The sequence below is a fragment of the Nymphalis io genome, chromosome Z (genome assembly GCF_905147045.1).
Source record: "Nymphalis io chromosome Z, ilAglIoxx1.1, whole genome shotgun sequence".
In the NCBI taxonomy this organism is placed as follows: domain Eukaryota; kingdom Metazoa; phylum Arthropoda; class Insecta; order Lepidoptera; family Nymphalidae; genus Nymphalis; species Nymphalis io.
This window is the reverse complement of record NC_065918.1, coordinates 14371852-14389385: the sequence shown is the minus strand read 5'-3', so window position 1 is coordinate 14389385 and position 17534 is coordinate 14371852. Positions and strand designations below refer to the sequence as shown.

Sequence of the window (17534 nt, the reverse complement as noted above, 5' to 3'; positions counted from 1 at the left end):
ACTACAGCTTTCTAAAATCTGGCCAAACGATTACGGCAAATATATATTGTCAGGAACTGCAAACCATGAAATAAGAACTAGCTGCTAAACAACCAAGATTGGTCAATCGTTCATGGCCACTGCTGCTTCTCGACAATGCAAACCCACACACTGCACAACAAACAACCACTAAGTTAGATGAGCTACAATTGGAATGTCTGATTACCATTTTTTCTGGAATTTGGACAACTTCTTACAAGGAAAAAAATTCAACTCCGATGCGGCAGTCCAAACCGCCTTCAAAGAGTTTATCGATTCTCGCCCCCATGGTTTGTTTAGTAAAGGGATCAATGAACTACCTACCGAGAATAACGGTGCGTACTTTGATAAATTAAATATATTTTACAAAAAAAAATTGACTTTATATTCCTCCCGTACAAAACGCCATGTAAGGACCTGATATATATACACAGTTGAGCAAATGTATTATCTGATGGTACAGAAATTAAGCTTACCCTGTCAAACCACAGCCAGATCTAATTTATCGTTTCCCTAGTATCAATAATAAAATTGACTTACAATTTAAACAACACAAAGTGCACTCATCATTTTACCTACACCAAACCTCACCACTGATAAAATGTAAACGGCAATTAAGCGAAACAACTCTGTATTTCAGTTGTTTAATATGATAAAGACATATGCTCAACGAGACATTTACGAGCATATTCATGTGAATATTCTATCGTAGATTGTGTATAGTATTGTACCTCACGTAGACCATATCAACCTTGAGTCCTAAGTAAATTCGAATACAAATAGAAACACTAATAATACAAATCGTATTGGAGTATAACGGTCTAATAACGATAGACGATAATAATTATTATATATAAAGTAAATGTTTCAGATTAAAATTGCCGTGCCTTAAGCGTAATACCGTGTCGTATGCCGTTTCGGGAAACGACATGACGCTCTCTTATGCCGTGCCGTCAATGTTTACGTTATGAAATAAATCTTTTTTTTTATTTCTTTAACTCCAAATTTACTTATTTAATTAAAATAATATTTCGTTAATATTCATCATCAATCATTATTTGCGATGTATCGCTTTATTTTAAGAATTTCGATAATTTTGTGGAACATTATTCCATTGTCATAACTAATTTGAAATAATATTGTTATTTCGAACGTTATCAGTGAGACAGAATAAACACTGTGATACTAATTGTATCACAAGATATACAAAATCCTTTACAAATGTATATTAGATTTCAACGAACGATAGTAAAATCAATACAAACGGATAGAGCCAAGGCTTCAATTAAGGTCCCTTCCAGACGCGAAGAAGTTCATTGAGATTCATCTCGAAGGCAAGGGTCACTAAAAACAGGGGTGTAGGTTGCCATTACATATTTACGTGATTGTAATATCAAGTGAGAACAATTCTGGGGGGGCACGTACCCAAATCATTATGAAATTCTAATTAAACATTCAAGTGGAGATCTTTGTAAATGTTCGCTTCTCGACTGTGATCATAAGTTTTTTTCTTATAATTTCAATTATTATAGTTTATTGATATAGACTTTTTGTTTCATAATTCGGAAATAATTCAATGAAATATCTATTTTAAAGTAATTTATAATATGATATGATAATATAACTTTACTAATGTTGTTTTAACTATCGACCATTTCATTGAATACTAGGTGTCTTCATTTATTTTTTGTTATTGCTTTTTACTTATATACAGATTCCGTGATATCATACACATACATTGAATCCAAACTTTATGAAATGTACTAATTTTACTTCAAATTTTTTGATACGTAGTATTAATTCCTCTCATTATTAATAAACATTAACTGTTAGTGCTTTTGACTATTATATTTGAAGTAGTGCTTACGGTTATTTTACTCGATGTTTTCATAAACGTTTAAGAACGATAAGATCGAAACGCTTGTTTATTTAACGCTGATATATATGAAATTATATACATACATATATTACAGTATTTATTGATTTCACAAGATGTTTTAATAAAGGTCCAACATGCGTTGATTTAATTTTGCGTACTGTACTTCACACTGAGTTATTGTATTTTTGAGATATATATTAGATCGCCGTAATGTAATACTTATTATAAATTTTAACAGGCCCAAGCAGCTTTGATGTACGATGCAGTCCAAGTGCTCATTGATTCCATCCTTCGCATGCTCCGCAAGAAACCCGACTTCCTCCGTGGCACCATGAGGCGCAATGCTAATACAACTAACAGCAAAATCATCGATTGCAACCCCAAAAATAAGGTCGCTCCTTACGAATTTGGCGAGAGGATTTCCAGAATAATCAAACGGGTGCGTATTTTCGAGCGCATAACAGTTTTTGCCATATTAATATACGCTAGAATTCATTTAAGAACATTTTTTTCAAACCATAACTGATTTCTTTCTTACGAATAACGCCTTATACAACCTTTTTAGCTAATGGTTATTTGTAAAAAAGGAAACAAAAACCAAACATATATATAATATTAATAGTTATAAATAGTCAAGCGTTTATTGGTAAGGCAGTAACTGAATTCATTTCATTATATCCATTTTTTTCTAACGATTTTTTAAATTTGAAATTGATTAATCATTATTAAAGTAAATATAAAAATGCGTTTATATACCAATAATTCAGTACTTATTGTGAATAAATATCAGTATTAATTTGTAGCGTTGTATTTATATTTTTACATTGCGAAGTTATTCGATTTGATTTTTGCGTATTCTATTCTCGAGAGACATTTAAAATTCCGTATTGCTTATGCGAATGAATGATGCCAATTCATATATTCAATGACTGTGAGCGAATGCTTCATTACGCTTTCCAATCGATGTGTGCTATTTCAGAGTAAAAAATTCGAATATAGGTATTGTATTGTTTGACGCTTGGTGTACAAAATATATTTTATGAAAAACGAATCTGAAATGTACAAGCCTTTCTTGATTTCGTCTTAACTTGGATGACTAGTGCCCTAAGAAATTCGAATTGAAAACGATGTTACGAAACGTTAGTGAGCTTCGTCGACATGATATGACGCCACGCTATCGTTAGAATTCACCGCTTCCTTTGTCGTCTAAATACGAAAGGACATATTATATTTCAACATTTTCAACTATGTTGTTGCAGCACCTTTGTCATTTCCTTGGTTTATGTTACGACGCATTTATTACAACAGAGGGTTGCATTATTAAGTCGTTCCTTGCATTAAATGATAACTATATAAAAAATATCTTTCCATTGTTCTTATTTGAAATTCCATTATTTGGCAAGATTTCTAGATTCCATTTCGTTTGAACATTCAATTTATAATGAAAATTGGCATATTTTTATGGTATAGAAATAACGTTCTCCCGAAGTATGATTCCAATTTCAAATCAAACTGAAACTGAACCTTCAATAGGTGGCAAATTTCATTTTATTTTTCATACATTATTATAGGTTAGATTCGAGTATTTTATTCGATGAATAATTTTTTTCAATTCGATTTTGGGTCGGCTCGTGAACCAGCAAGGCAGGAGAGAAACAAAAAATAGACTGTTTATTCACTTACACGTCTTAATTATAGCAATCACGTCAGCTTTTATTGATAATAATAAAAGCTGGCGTGGCTTTTTGTCAAAATTCAAATTACGTACAAAACTATGATCATATAATTATTGGGTGATTTATAATAACTTTTACTAGATACATCTTAAAAGGTAATTATAGTTAAATTAAATAAATAATAATCTAAACGATTAAACAAAGCTAAGTGTTATAACTTATAATTATATCTCGATATATTGTTATAAATCCAGTCAATTAGCCTTAAACTCGATTCAAATTACCAAGGGTTACAGGTGTCCGATATTGGTCCATTTTTTTATAGAGAGTGCGCGGTTGTTTTTACGTGACAATTAATTAAGTTCGGCCTTGTGTAATTAGTTTTAGGTTGAATAATGGAACTGTCGATTCGTTTAATAATTCAATGATACACAATCCTTAGTACAACCACTTTGATTGATTCGCTTTAGTTAAATTGAACGTTATTATTAGTAAGTTAGTGATAAAAAACGTAATGCGACAAACACAAATAGGTAATAAATGTCGTCTTTTTTTAAAAAAGAGTTATGATCGTACATATTCCACTATCAGGGATATTAATAGTTACATTTCCGATGATGACAGCATAGATGTGTCCTCGAGGAAAACACTAAGGATCGGCTTAAATTCCTTCATTGATTTCGGTAGACCGAATGATTTTACTAAGACTAAGAGCATTATAATGGTCATATTAAAAGCATGTAGAATTTGTAATTTTTCCTGCAGACGGAGATGGATGGCTTAACGGGTCTTATTCGATTCAACGATGCAGGTCACCGACGCAACTTCACCCTTCAAGTTGTGGAAATGACTGTGGACAGAGATATGGTTAAGGTAGATCGAAGATTACTTTCTTATGCATTACTTGTTTCCTTTCGAAATAGTAAACAACATTTAATTGGATTACATTTATCACCAATTTTAAATAAATAAACTTAAATTAAAAATTTAATCAATCCACGGCCGACAATTCCCTTCCCCATAACTACCGCCGTCCCCCCTTCAAAAAGGCAATTTTGTAATACACAAATCAAATATTTTCATTTGAAACCCCACTCGAATATATTCCCTTACTATCGTTTATTCATCCCTTCTTCCACCCCCCATAACTATTAAACGGCTAAATCAATTTTCTTCAAACATAGCCTAAAACACTCTCAACTAAGAAATTTTTCAAACAAAAGTAACCAAATGAAAATCGGTTCATCCATTCGAGAGCTACAATCTCAGGTAGACAGACAAACAGAATGTAGACGGAAACAGAGATACAAGCATACACGTCAAACTTATAACACCCCTCGTTTTGCGTCGGGGGTAAAAAGTAAAGTCAAGTAAGTGTCCCACAGCTGGGCTACGGTCTACTCTACGTTTGACTTAGATGCTCCACCATGCTGCTACAATGCGGATCCTTAGAATTATGGCAGATTTTTTTTCCAACATTTGGGCTGGAACCCACAATCTAAGACCAAATATTATTTATGTGAAACATCATGCCAAATATTAAGTATACATAATGCAAATCCGAAACTGACTTAATAATAATAACAAAATGTTGCCCAATGCATTTCTTCATTAATAAAAATTAGCTGGCGAAACAGGCGGTCCAATGCACCATCGACTCTAAATCTAAAATAATTATTTAATCTTTAAATAAAATTTGAAATAAACTTGGCGAGAAAAATCGTATTTTCAATAGATAAACATGAACAAACCTTTCAATGTCCATTTCCTTTTAAACACTTCAATCCCGTAAGCCCAGTATCACTAAGTATGAGATTGTGGTACAAATCTGATTCACTGAAACGTTCTCTGCACTCAGACTAACACCGTGTAGCATTTCTCATCGTTATGTTACATTTGAATATTGAAATTGATCACTATATAATTCAGCTTTCTCCCAGTTTCCTTAACATAATATTTAAATTAGATAATATCAAATTATTATGTTATTTAATAGAATATACAAATCAAGTTTTCATTCTATGTTTAGCTGAATAATTTGAAGTTATCTCTTCTAAAACTATTAAGTTTTTGTTTAGATTGGAACCTGGTATGACAACAAGGGGCTAATTCCGATTGCTAGTAAACTGCCTGGGTTAACGGAGCTTGGTCATTACGATCGTAATAAGACTTACATTGTGGCCACGATCATTGAAGAACCTTATATCTTACGAAATACCGATTATGATAGCGGAAACTCGCAATTCAAGGGATTCTGCGTTGACCTTACCTATCTTGTACTGGAAAAGTTGGAGATTACGTGTAAGTATCGCTTGTGTGCTAAATTAACAACCAATGAATTTTTAGCTGATTGCACAGTTTGAGAATGAAACGATCGCCTTCAGATTATTTCAAATAAAAAAATATATAATTTTGCTATTATGTAAATTGCCTATGATTGTAAAAGATGAGATATTATTAAACAAAATGAAAAAAAACCGCTAAGAACCGATGGTAGAGTTATGACAATCAAAAATGTTACAACTTCATTTCAATTGGTACAATTAGAAAAATCCTACTTATCAAGACAAAGAGTGCTACATACATTAATAGATCGTTTATGCTTTAAATTTCCTCTTTATCGAAATATAAATATACGTACAATAGAATATTTAGATATATAGTCAGGGGAAGCCAAGTCATTTTTCATATTACAAAAAAATAACACTAAGCAATACATACTAGCCATTGGCTTTCTAAGAAACGTAAAAAATAAAACATCTGTAGTAGGCGAATCATTAAAAAAGTCAATAAAATAATAAATTACACAATAATAAATTGTTTAATATATGCTTTTACCTCTTACTTTTCATGCAGTTGAAATACGACTTGTAAAAGACAATAATTATGGACACGAAAACCCGAAGATGATTGGAGGTTGGGATGGTCTGGTTGGAGAGCTCGTGCGAAAGGTAAAATTATTTTATACATATATACTATATACTTTTATACATTATAAGAAATATATACATCTTCAGGGATAACAAGGTCTTACAATATCCTAAAGACATACAATAAACTTATGTATGATCATAACTTCTATACATACAATATCGAAAATTACATTTATTTTCGATATAGCCTTTAAATGTTGATACTTTATACTCGCATATACGATATATTCACTAGAATGTTGCGTTAAAGGGTTCTCATTTTATAGGATCTCACGTAGCGTAAATCTTCAGCGCCATTTCTTTATCGCTCACATCTATAAGTTACATACCTCATACGTAATGTACTCTTGAAAAAATATATTTCAGCTACGTTATTAGCTTTCGCGTCATCTTCATCCAAGATTTTATCGAAATATTTTGTATCAAATTATATCAATTGCTTAAATATTTCCTATTATTATTTTTCTTATTTATAATACATATAAAGGATTACAGTAACCTAACGCTACGAATATAAAAAATATGTTTATCGTATTTCATCCTTTATTTTTGTATGACGATTTAAGATATAAATACTTTTTAAGTTTTCTTAGAAATTGAATGTAATTTCGAAATAGATTCAAAGTAAGTAAAGTAACGTCGCCATTCCGAATGTTCTGGAACATGTCAAACTCGAAAGCTCACTAAAACCATCCATAAGCAATGACCTCCAATGCATTGGTATTGAAATGCTAAACAGTATTACAGAGAGCGGTGGCTTAAGTTTTTACAAGAATTGAATTTGCATGAATTTACGAAACTACTTCACAAAGACTTCGGAACTACTATTCATAATCTTTGAACTAATATAAAAGAGTGTATACATAAAATATGTTTGCTAAAACTATATTAAAGAAGAGTGGCTGGAGTCTATAGACAATCAATATGAATATTTTTTGCATTAATATCTTCAATAATTGTTTTTTATAAATTACTGATTTTGTAAAATATTTTGAGTTAAATTTGTAAGCACGTTCTTTTTAGCTAGTCAGTCCTATCATTCATTCATTCCATAAACACGAGTCTTATAGAATTGTACATTGTTTTCTGTAAGTTGTTTATTTATTAAAGATAATAGCCTCACTTTACATTATGTTACATAATTCTGTAAAAGTTGATATTAACTTTAATTTTGTAATAATAATAATCCTCCAGACCGATTTTGGCCACGGCGACCAATCTCAAGAGAGATTAGCCAACTGCGCTGGAGATATTATAATGCACAAGTGTGTGTGTATATACAAATGCACACTCTATTCCCTAACTCTCATAATCCGATGGAACGGCAATCCGACACAACCGGAAAGAGTTCAGGCGTAGGACCAACGGCTTTACCTGCTTTCCGACGCACGGGAATATACACACTTCCAACTTCCAGACTCCGGGCTTCTACTGAGAATTTTCTGACAGAAAAACCCAATAACTTTTATTGGCCCGGAGGTCCAGGACCCAGGACCTCCGGGTCTGCGGCCTTACATTAAGCCACTAGACCAACGAGGCAATCAAATTCATCATTCAAGTCATATTGTTATATTTATTAATTAAAGAATATTTTATATTTTAATGTATCGGATCTTTTCGTTATTATATTTTATTGATTGTTTTAGATAAATTATAAGTATTTATCTAAAAGGTTATATTGTAGACAAAATGGAGGCACACAGTATTATAATTTATTACCTTCGAGTTCAATTTCAAGGGTAAATAAATATACAAATTAGTAGCCAATATTACAAGAGAGCAGTTATTATTAATAAACTTTCGAAGATAAAGATAACAAACGGTAAAATAATATCGTATATTGAACGATATATTTCTCGAGACCTCGTACTTTCACGACATGATATCGGAGCTACGCCATAATGTTTTACATATCTAGTGTCTAGTCTTCCAACGAATGTCAAATATACCACAAAGACGGAGTAGAAGTGTGTCACTGAATATCGCTACGAAAATTTTTCATAAGAACGCATTCAGATTTGCTATTTTCGCTATCTCCAATCGATCAAAAATGGACTGTGAGGACTTGGGCCTTTTTATTTGGATAAAACGACTTCTTATATTGTCGTTTGACGTAAGGGCGTTATTGCGTGTTAAATATTAATATCTGAAGGATATTTGAGTACCTCTCGTTTTATATACGAACGAGTACAAAGCAACGTCTACACGTTCTTACTTTGTTTGAATTGTATTATAATATGTACATTTTCGGTTTGCTTTATTTGATAAGAAGAACGCGTAGCGAGTGAATATAAAAAATACTCACTGCTTTAGTGTCTTACGAAATGTTCTCTAAGCAAATATTATTTTGAATTATCGCTACAAAGCCCATTTATACATTACAGTTGAATTATTTTTATAATTTGAATATTACAATGATTTTAATTTGTACACTTTTCTATATTTAACTTCTATTTCAATAAATAAACTTATTAAAATAAAAATGCAAATAATGTATATGTTACTTACAATTAATAAATAAATTTCTTAATCTAGGAGGTGGATTTGGTAATAGCGCCATTAACAGTGAACATAGAACGAGAACAAGTCGTGGACTTTAGCAAGCCCTTCTTATCATTCGATGTGAAAACCGAGAGGAGTACCACGACAAACATCGCGACTATTTTCAGTTTCCTACGTCCTTTATCTAAGGAAATATGGGTAAGATTAAAAAAAACATCAAACTCATACAATTACTTTAACAATTTATTCAATTCATCATTTAAGTAATTGATACTATCGATATGTTTATAACGATTTAATACAATTGTTGTATTAACCGTGCGTTGCGTACAATGCGTACCAGATTTCTGGCTTGGCACGATCAACGCGCGAATGATCAATTAGAAACGAATAGTCCTTTCTAAACAAAATACAGTGGCATTGCATTGTGTACCGGTCGTTAAGCTATTTTTAAATTTGAATTAGTGATTCAATAGATGTTATCATTCTTTAAAAGCAAGAATAATTAATTCATTAAAAAAATATGTATATTTTTTTAAAGATATTTTTTAGAACAGTTGTATCTTAGGCTAATGTTATTTTTTTTAGCTTTGCGTCCTGGGCAGCATTTTTAGCGTTGGCTTGTGTCTGTTCGTGGTATCGAGATTTTCACCGAATGAATGGCGTGTTATGTCTTTCACCGACTCTCATACAACCGAGAATAACGAAATTGCAACAACTAGGGTAACTAAAATTAATATATTTTTATTTGTTGTTTTGTATATTATGTACCTTAATCGCTCTAATAAAATAATAGAAAAAAATGTGTAAAGTCTGTAGAATTCTATAACGTGACAAAATTCAACGAAACACAAATACATTATTTAAATATAAATGTTTTACGAGTTATTTCATTAAATATAAGTTTAATAAATCTATTAGTCGCATGTTCAATGATGATACAAAAGCCTATTTTCTAACAGTTAGAAAGTTCAAACACTTAGTTTGAATGAAAACAGGAACACAAATAATGCCTAATAATAGTAAACAATACTTTTATAATATGAATGTTATTTAAACAGACAAACATTTTGCTTTAACAATTATTATTAAAAAGAATCGTCAAATTATTGAATCATACATATAGCTTATATATATACATTATGCTCTATTATAAATGTTTCAAAAGTCTTTATCTACAAGTTAAACATCTTCACTACCGGTTACCCCTATTCTTCATGAATGAATTTTAATTAAGGCTCTTTAAACACTAAAACTCTACTTAATTATACTCTTCTTGAGACTTTATAACAAGGTTTTTGCACTTTTTTAAAATCCGTGTAAAAAGCTTCGTTTCTATATCATTCAATTAAATAATCTAGTATAAAGATTTATCAAAAGATCGCTTCTTCAAATAGCTACTTAATTTATAGACAGCCCAACCAGATTGATCTTCATTATCGACACTATCGGTTACCGCAATAATACAGGATATAAAAGTATAATAATTTTCAATAGTTCCTTTACCTAAGTTTTTTTTTATCGAATGGTGTAAATCAAAATGTTTTTTTTCACTTATCATTATTGTATTCGCAGTTGCAGATTAGACCTATTGAAACTGACTTAATATATCCAACCTATATTATCAGATAATTTTAAAGATATAAAAAATTTAAACAAAATGTTTCAAAATAATGTATTTATATTAAATGTTTCATGTCTCCCTTTATTCACGTTATGGTTAGATCCTTTGACGATTTCTTATTCAAAATGTCTTGGATGTTTCAGAATACGGTCGTGAATGAATTCAGCTTTTGGAATTCTATATGGTTTTCGCTAAGTTCCTTTATGCAACAGGGTAGCGACATTACTCCGAGGTCAGTGTATATTTTACAATTTATATATATAAAATATATTATTATTGACTTGGATATAAAGTATTGTTGAATTTTTTTTTCTGTCTTATGGATTCTTTTGTCTTTTAGGTCTCTGTCTGGGAGGATTGTTAGTGCGGTTTGGTGTTTCTTTGCACTAATACTCGTTTCAATTTATACCGCTAATATGACTTCTTACTTAACTATGAATCGCATTATTGAACCTCTTCACACCTACACGAGAATGACAACATGCCCAGCGGTACGATTACTAAAATATTTTTCCACTCAAGTTGTCTTTATGGTGTATAAAAATTCCTCCTATGACCTTTGTATACTTATGATACCTTAATTTTAAAGGATTATGTTAAACGACCACCAAAATCAACCATTCAAGCCCCCGAAGACTTATGGATGGGATTCATATCAACTGATGGTTTTCTTGGAAGCGATGATAAGAACCCGTGTGAGATGTTGGTTTCCGTAACCCAATCTGGTGTCAAGGATTTTGCTATTGCTTTTCCAAAAGGATCTAAACTACGGTAGGCATATTCATATCTTGCATGGCGAATGTTCTGAGCGAACACGTATATTTAAATGGCTTGTGATTGTTGCGACGCATTGCGATTTATGTAGTTGCACTTACGTATTTAACTATGTCGATGTATATTCTAAAGCATCTCTTTCTAGGGATGGAGTAAATTTGGCTCTACAGGCTCTCAGGAATCAGGGTGATCTGCAACAACTTGTACGGAAATGGTTTATTGATGCTAAATGCTCTCTCGATGGCGAGGTAATAAGGATCGCTTATAAAAACAATTGTATTCGTATTTGATTGTTTCTTTTTTCAAATAATTATTCTTTCTTAGATTCATGGCAAGGAGTTGACCTTGACTCAATTGGCTGGACTGTTTTACATTCTGATTGGAGGATTGGCCGTGGCACTGGGCGTGGCTTTAATGGAATATTTCAGGCACGGTAGAAATGCGGCTGCTCGTGCAAATATCACCCTGCGGAATGCCCTTAGAGCCAAGCCAACCGGTAATGGTGGCGTGAATAATATAAGCCCTGATCACGAGCCTCCTGAGGAACAACTTGAACAGGAACATTATGAGTGGAATGGCACAGCTTATACTGGGGTAAGCATTCGAAACAATTAACTGCTAATTATTATTGATTTAAACGCCGCATGGATCTTGAATTATAGTTAAATACAATTTCACGATATCGATCAAGTAGATATCACATTATGTAAAATTTAAATTGCCCCGTTATAAAATTGCAAATATTACACATCGCTTAAAATATACTAAGATGTAACTTCACTTAAAAAAACTTTTTTTTTATTAATATTATGCTTATAAATAATTATAAACCTTCTCCTCAAAAGGGAGAGGAGGCCTTAGCCTAGCAGTGGGACATTAACAGGCTGGCTAGAAATAATTATTTTCAAAATTGCACCCCTCAATCATTATGGCTTGTTATTTTAGTTGGCACACATTATTTAATACTGCTAATATTATAGAGAGTTAATAAAAAGCCCGCACCCTCTTAGATCCTGATGAATTTTCCTGTTCAAAACATTTTAATTATGTTTAAAAAAAAACTTTATATATTACATATATTACAAAAGAATATATATCCGTCACAATACCTTGTATCTAATTTTGTTAACCCAAAAGAATAATATTATTATTTAATGTTAATTAACTTTAAAAAATATATTTTTATTTTACTTCATATTCTTGAAGTATTTTTTAATAAATAAATAATTTTTTATTATATTATCTAAAAAGGTGCGGTATTTTTTAAAATTTATCAATGGTAAATAATTGATTTCATATTTGGTAGTATATAATAATATACAGCCTTGCAATATTATAATCTTGGAAATAATTCTTCCGTCTCGTTTTTCTATCTTCCATCTATTTTATGAAATTTATTTATATCTTCTTCTATTCGTTACAATATTTTATTTATAAACAAAAGAACCAAGATTTAATATCGGACTTATATTATGCACATAATAATAAAAGCAGTAGACATTTAAATTATACTTAAAACATTTACGACATACCGTTATGTTTTAATTATAACAAGAACCATTCTTACATAGCAATATTCAAAATGACTATATCGGACTTCCAATCACAGTTCTGTGAGCGGTTTATAAGTTAACCAGCACTTTACCGGCGGCTTCGCTCACGTCATAATTCAGAATATCTAAATACCAATTGCAAATTTTCTCCTCCTTTAAAAAATTTACAAACTTTTAAAAAAAAATCCTATCCTATCGTAGATAATCGTTAATCCTATCGTAGTGCTTGCTATTCTACTGCGTAAAATGAACCTAAATGCAAACTTTCATCACCCCCTTAAAAGTTACATTATTCTTTCGATCACTGATCTGTCAGAAACGCATTCTCTCTGCGGCCGCACATTAGCTTGATAGTGTCGGTTGGTGTCGGTCACCATTTGGTTTGTATTGTAATAATGATTACTAGGAAGCTTAACTTATCTATACTTGCCGCTTTGCTAACACTGATATCTTTTAATTACACTTTAAGGTTGTCAGTAAACGTCATTTGTCAAAACTATCAGCTCATTAATAAACTTTCCGTAACGTATAAATGGTAGGAAGTGACGTTAGCCGATACATCGATATCGTCGATTGAAATATTATTTATCGATTGTACAGTTTTGAAGCTGTCATATAAATAATGATAAGCACTTTTAGGGATTTCCATTTGTAATATTTGTTGATTTGAATAACGCTGTGTAAGAAAGGTCTTCCAAAAGCAATTAATTTAATTTAAATCATCTTTCTATTATTTTCATATTATTATTTTTTTCATCATTAATAACACCAAAAACTACTTAACCGATTCTAACTGTAGAAACTACTCAAAGCCTAAAATATAACTACTGAACCGAGGCATGTAATTTCATTAAAATTTTTAATATCAATGTGTTCAAAGCGATGTTACCTAACGTGTTAGTCTCTTGAAAATCTGTCACATTGTATCGATAAAATAAATGTTGTTTCAAATCTATGCGACGTATTTCTATGAAAAGTGACTAACCGATCATAATCCTATTCGCAGGTAACAAGACTTTAAATACATTGTTTATCATCCCCATCAACTAGGTGCTATAGACACGACCAACTATGTTAAGTAGAAGTATCATATCAATTATCTTAGAAATATGCTCTCCAGTATTACACCTCGTCTAGTCAGGCTGCAGGTCAGGAAGAGACTTCGTTGCATGCCAGTTTCACACCAGTCTGATCCGCAACCCGGGGCGGCACCTCGCGTCGCGCGTCCCAAGCTCGTCGTATGTCGAGTCCAATTGATTTGTACCAGCTGTAAATACAGCTGATCACGATATCTATTTTTATCATTTTCTTATTTTATTTTATCGTCAACGTCCAAATTATCAAACTGACATTGATGCGTTATATTTATTTATTATAACTCAATCTAATTTTGTTATGATTTTATTTGTTTTATATAATACGATCTTTAGTTGAAATTTTTTAGTACTTAATTTATTTTATTATATTAAATTTTATTTAGAATAATATCCTTATTATATTCTACCTTATCATCTCGTGATTTAATGATTAAATTCGAACCGATTTAAACTTAACAATGACACCGGCATTGATATTGGATTATTGTCGAAACCGTGGATTTATGAAACCGGACTGGATTGAAAATGGATCTATCTTTAAGCAAACATATAATCGCATTATTATATCGATGTCTCACTTTAAACGTTAAGAATAGTTCTTCACTTACATTCCAAATCATCGGATCTTACCGAGTAGATGTTATCAGGGTCTTTTAAAATTACGTGTTTAGCGTTAACTCCAATTAGTCAAAATGTGTGTAATTTTCCGTAAATGTTCATGTAAATCATAATACAAATTAATTGTCAAGACAATTTATGTTTGAATTGTTTAATTAGTAACGTCAGCAATGTTTTTTTACTAAAATATTTCGAAATAGATTAATTTTTTAATCGCTTCTCGACTTTTTATAATATCCAAATAATATATATAAGTCATCGTCTGTATGGGAATAATATAAATAAAGTCTATTTATATTTTTTGCTGGCGTTACTTTATTTAAATTAAATCATTCTGTCTTTTAAATAATATTATATAATATATATACATCCCTTGTGTGATAGGTAAAAAAAAATGAATTTTATCATTAGGTTAGAAAAACTTTTAATGCTTTAGAGTCTTAAGACGTCGATTGTATTTCAAAATAAATCTAATTGTTGATGTTAGTTGGTAGCATTATAGAAATAATAGATGTGTATGTAAATTTATTTCTTAATATTTCAAATTTATGTTTTAAAAAATTATGTAACTATATAGTCCAGAAGTCGAGCGTTAGTTTACTTAAATTAACAGCGTCTGAGATTTGATTCGTGTATTGATCTTTAATCGATATTAAATCACGAATGATGATTTAATTGAAAAGAAAATTTAAAATTGAAATTTTAGTAATCCTAGACTCATCGCTTGGACTAAAAGTAGTTCTCAGTTATTTTAACTATGTAGTTTAAACTTATATGATATTATGCTGTTTGTTTTATGTAACTGTTTATATTCTTCCATAATATCCAAATATATATGGCTCAGGCCTTATTTAAAATTGACTTCCTGATATTGTATATAATACATAATGCGAGCCTAATTAAGAATTTTTCTAATATTTATTTAAGTATTATATATATTTAAATATGTATATTAAGAGAATTTGCCAAAGGCACTACATAAGGAACTCATATCAAGAGAATATTGATATTGTATAACGATCAGGCCGTTTCATTTCGTCGTTCCCTGTTTAAAACTTCAGTTCTACTCAGTTCTCAAACTATACTATACCTCTCATAGCTATTAATTCATATTATTATTAAGCTTCCGTCCTACAATGCTTCTGTCGAAACAGTAGTGGTACAGATTATCTTAAAACGTCAGATTCTAATTTATTAGCTGTCAATGTCATTTTTCTTTTCGAATTAGCTAAATATTTTAATGGTTTGTCAAAAGACAAAATGCGTTATCGTTTATAAAAATATATAACGTTTTTCAAATTTATAATTATTTTGGATAAGTCTGAGAGAATCAGATATTAGTTTGAATTTTTTTATGAAAATTAATTGGCAAATGAGATACGTAAGATGCGTTCGTCACGTAAATATTCGGTCTTCAAATTAATTAGGACGCTGATTCTTTTAACGTGATAAGGCGATAAGAAATCGAGTTATGTGATCGATTTAATGAAAAAGAAGTGCCAAATTAAAAAAATTAAGGAGGGTGGTTAATTATAATAAATTGTTCACCATTGATAGGTGTTAAATATTGATAATATAATATGTGCGGTCGCGTCCGTCCGTCACAAAAAGGCTGAAAAATACGAGTGGAAATTTTAAGTTTTTATTACTGATAATTGGAACATTCAATCTTTCAAACTTGTTATATTTAGCAAATATTTATGGGTACATTTGCATGGGAATCTTAAACGTTCGAAATTAAATAAAACTTTTAACGAAAATAAAAATATTTACACACGGCTATGTAAATACCGGTTCGAACTGGAATTGTGACTCTTAACGTGAATAATATTGTGACGGATATCGCTCTGTCAAAAAAGGTACCACGCTCGAATATTTTCGAATAGAACCAAATTTAAATTTCATATATAGAATATTATTGGTGAGAATAAAAAATAAAGGAATGTTAAAATTTGCGCCACGACATGATACTGCGACCGCACAGCTTTGCGAGCGTTCAAGAAATTTTGATCTCAAATGCTTTAAATCATCTTTTTAGTTCGAATACAATCTATAATGCACAGCGTATGGCTGTACAACAATCCTACATTCATTACTTAGTTAATTATATTAGATATATAAAATATTATCTATTATTAAGTTTAACGTTATTCTTCAAATGACTGATTTACATAATCGTTTCATTAATTAGTGTTTAGTATTAAGACATACTATATTTTAATATGTTAACTATTGTTAGAATAAGGGAATGAATAAACATGAATCAGATTTTTTCGGTAATGCAGTCTACAGAAGTACGAGTAAACGCACTTGATGATTTTCATCTTGCATTAAGGTATCAATGCATCTCTCTCGCACTCATTGTTAAGTAAACCGCGTCTCTGTCACACCATTTACTATTTGTTGTGTACAAAACGTATTACTTTGTTTCTTTAATATACTAAATTGTAAATCTATATGTGAACGTCGTATCGAAACAATAATGCGGGCCTAGACAAGTAACAGGTCGATTGTCAGATTCGTTTGTGGATGTTTCGTCAAACACCAAAATGTATAGAGGGGACGAGAATTTAATATGTCACGTGATCAAATATAATGACGATAGAAATTGCTTTGATTCGAATCGAATGTTTTGTTCTACGTCCGCAAATTGATTTTTTGATCGTCATCTACAAAATTATTTAAAGTCATTGGTTGATAATTCTTCGACTAAGACTTCTACAATTGGCCATTTTATTAGGGGCCTAAGCCTAACACGCTTTAATCCGGGACAGTTGGCTGTTGAAGGCACGTTAACGGATCATATGCAATCTTTGATTCCCGATTGGGCGAACTAATTAGGCCTCTGTGCTGTGAACAG

The 17534-nt window shown here is 31.0% G+C and overlaps 1 protein-coding gene across 1 annotated transcript in view; it reads left to right on the top strand.

The window, feature by feature from the left end:
- LOC126780486 (glutamate receptor 1-like) overlaps positions 1 to 14168 on the top strand; it is a gene marked incomplete at its 5' end in the record, with an annotated part of 112144 nt that extends 97976 nt beyond the window's left edge. The window contains 12 exons of the mRNA XM_050505015.1: positions 2136 to 2336; positions 4339 to 4446; positions 5652 to 5874; positions 6430 to 6524; positions 9042 to 9206; positions 9597 to 9731; positions 10776 to 10864; positions 10973 to 11123; positions 11222 to 11403; positions 11552 to 11654; positions 11731 to 12000; positions 14080 to 14168. Coding sequence (XP_050360972.1) covers positions 2136 to 2336; positions 4339 to 4446; positions 5652 to 5874; positions 6430 to 6524; positions 9042 to 9206; positions 9597 to 9731; positions 10776 to 10864; positions 10973 to 11123; positions 11222 to 11403; positions 11552 to 11654; positions 11731 to 12000; positions 14080 to 14151 — 1794 coding nt within the window. The remainder of the gene's footprint in view (positions 1 to 2135; positions 2337 to 4338; positions 4447 to 5651; positions 5875 to 6429; positions 6525 to 9041; positions 9207 to 9596; positions 9732 to 10775; positions 10865 to 10972; positions 11124 to 11221; positions 11404 to 11551; positions 11655 to 11730; positions 12001 to 14079) is intronic.
- Between the last annotated feature and the right edge of the window lie 3366 nt (positions 14169 to 17534).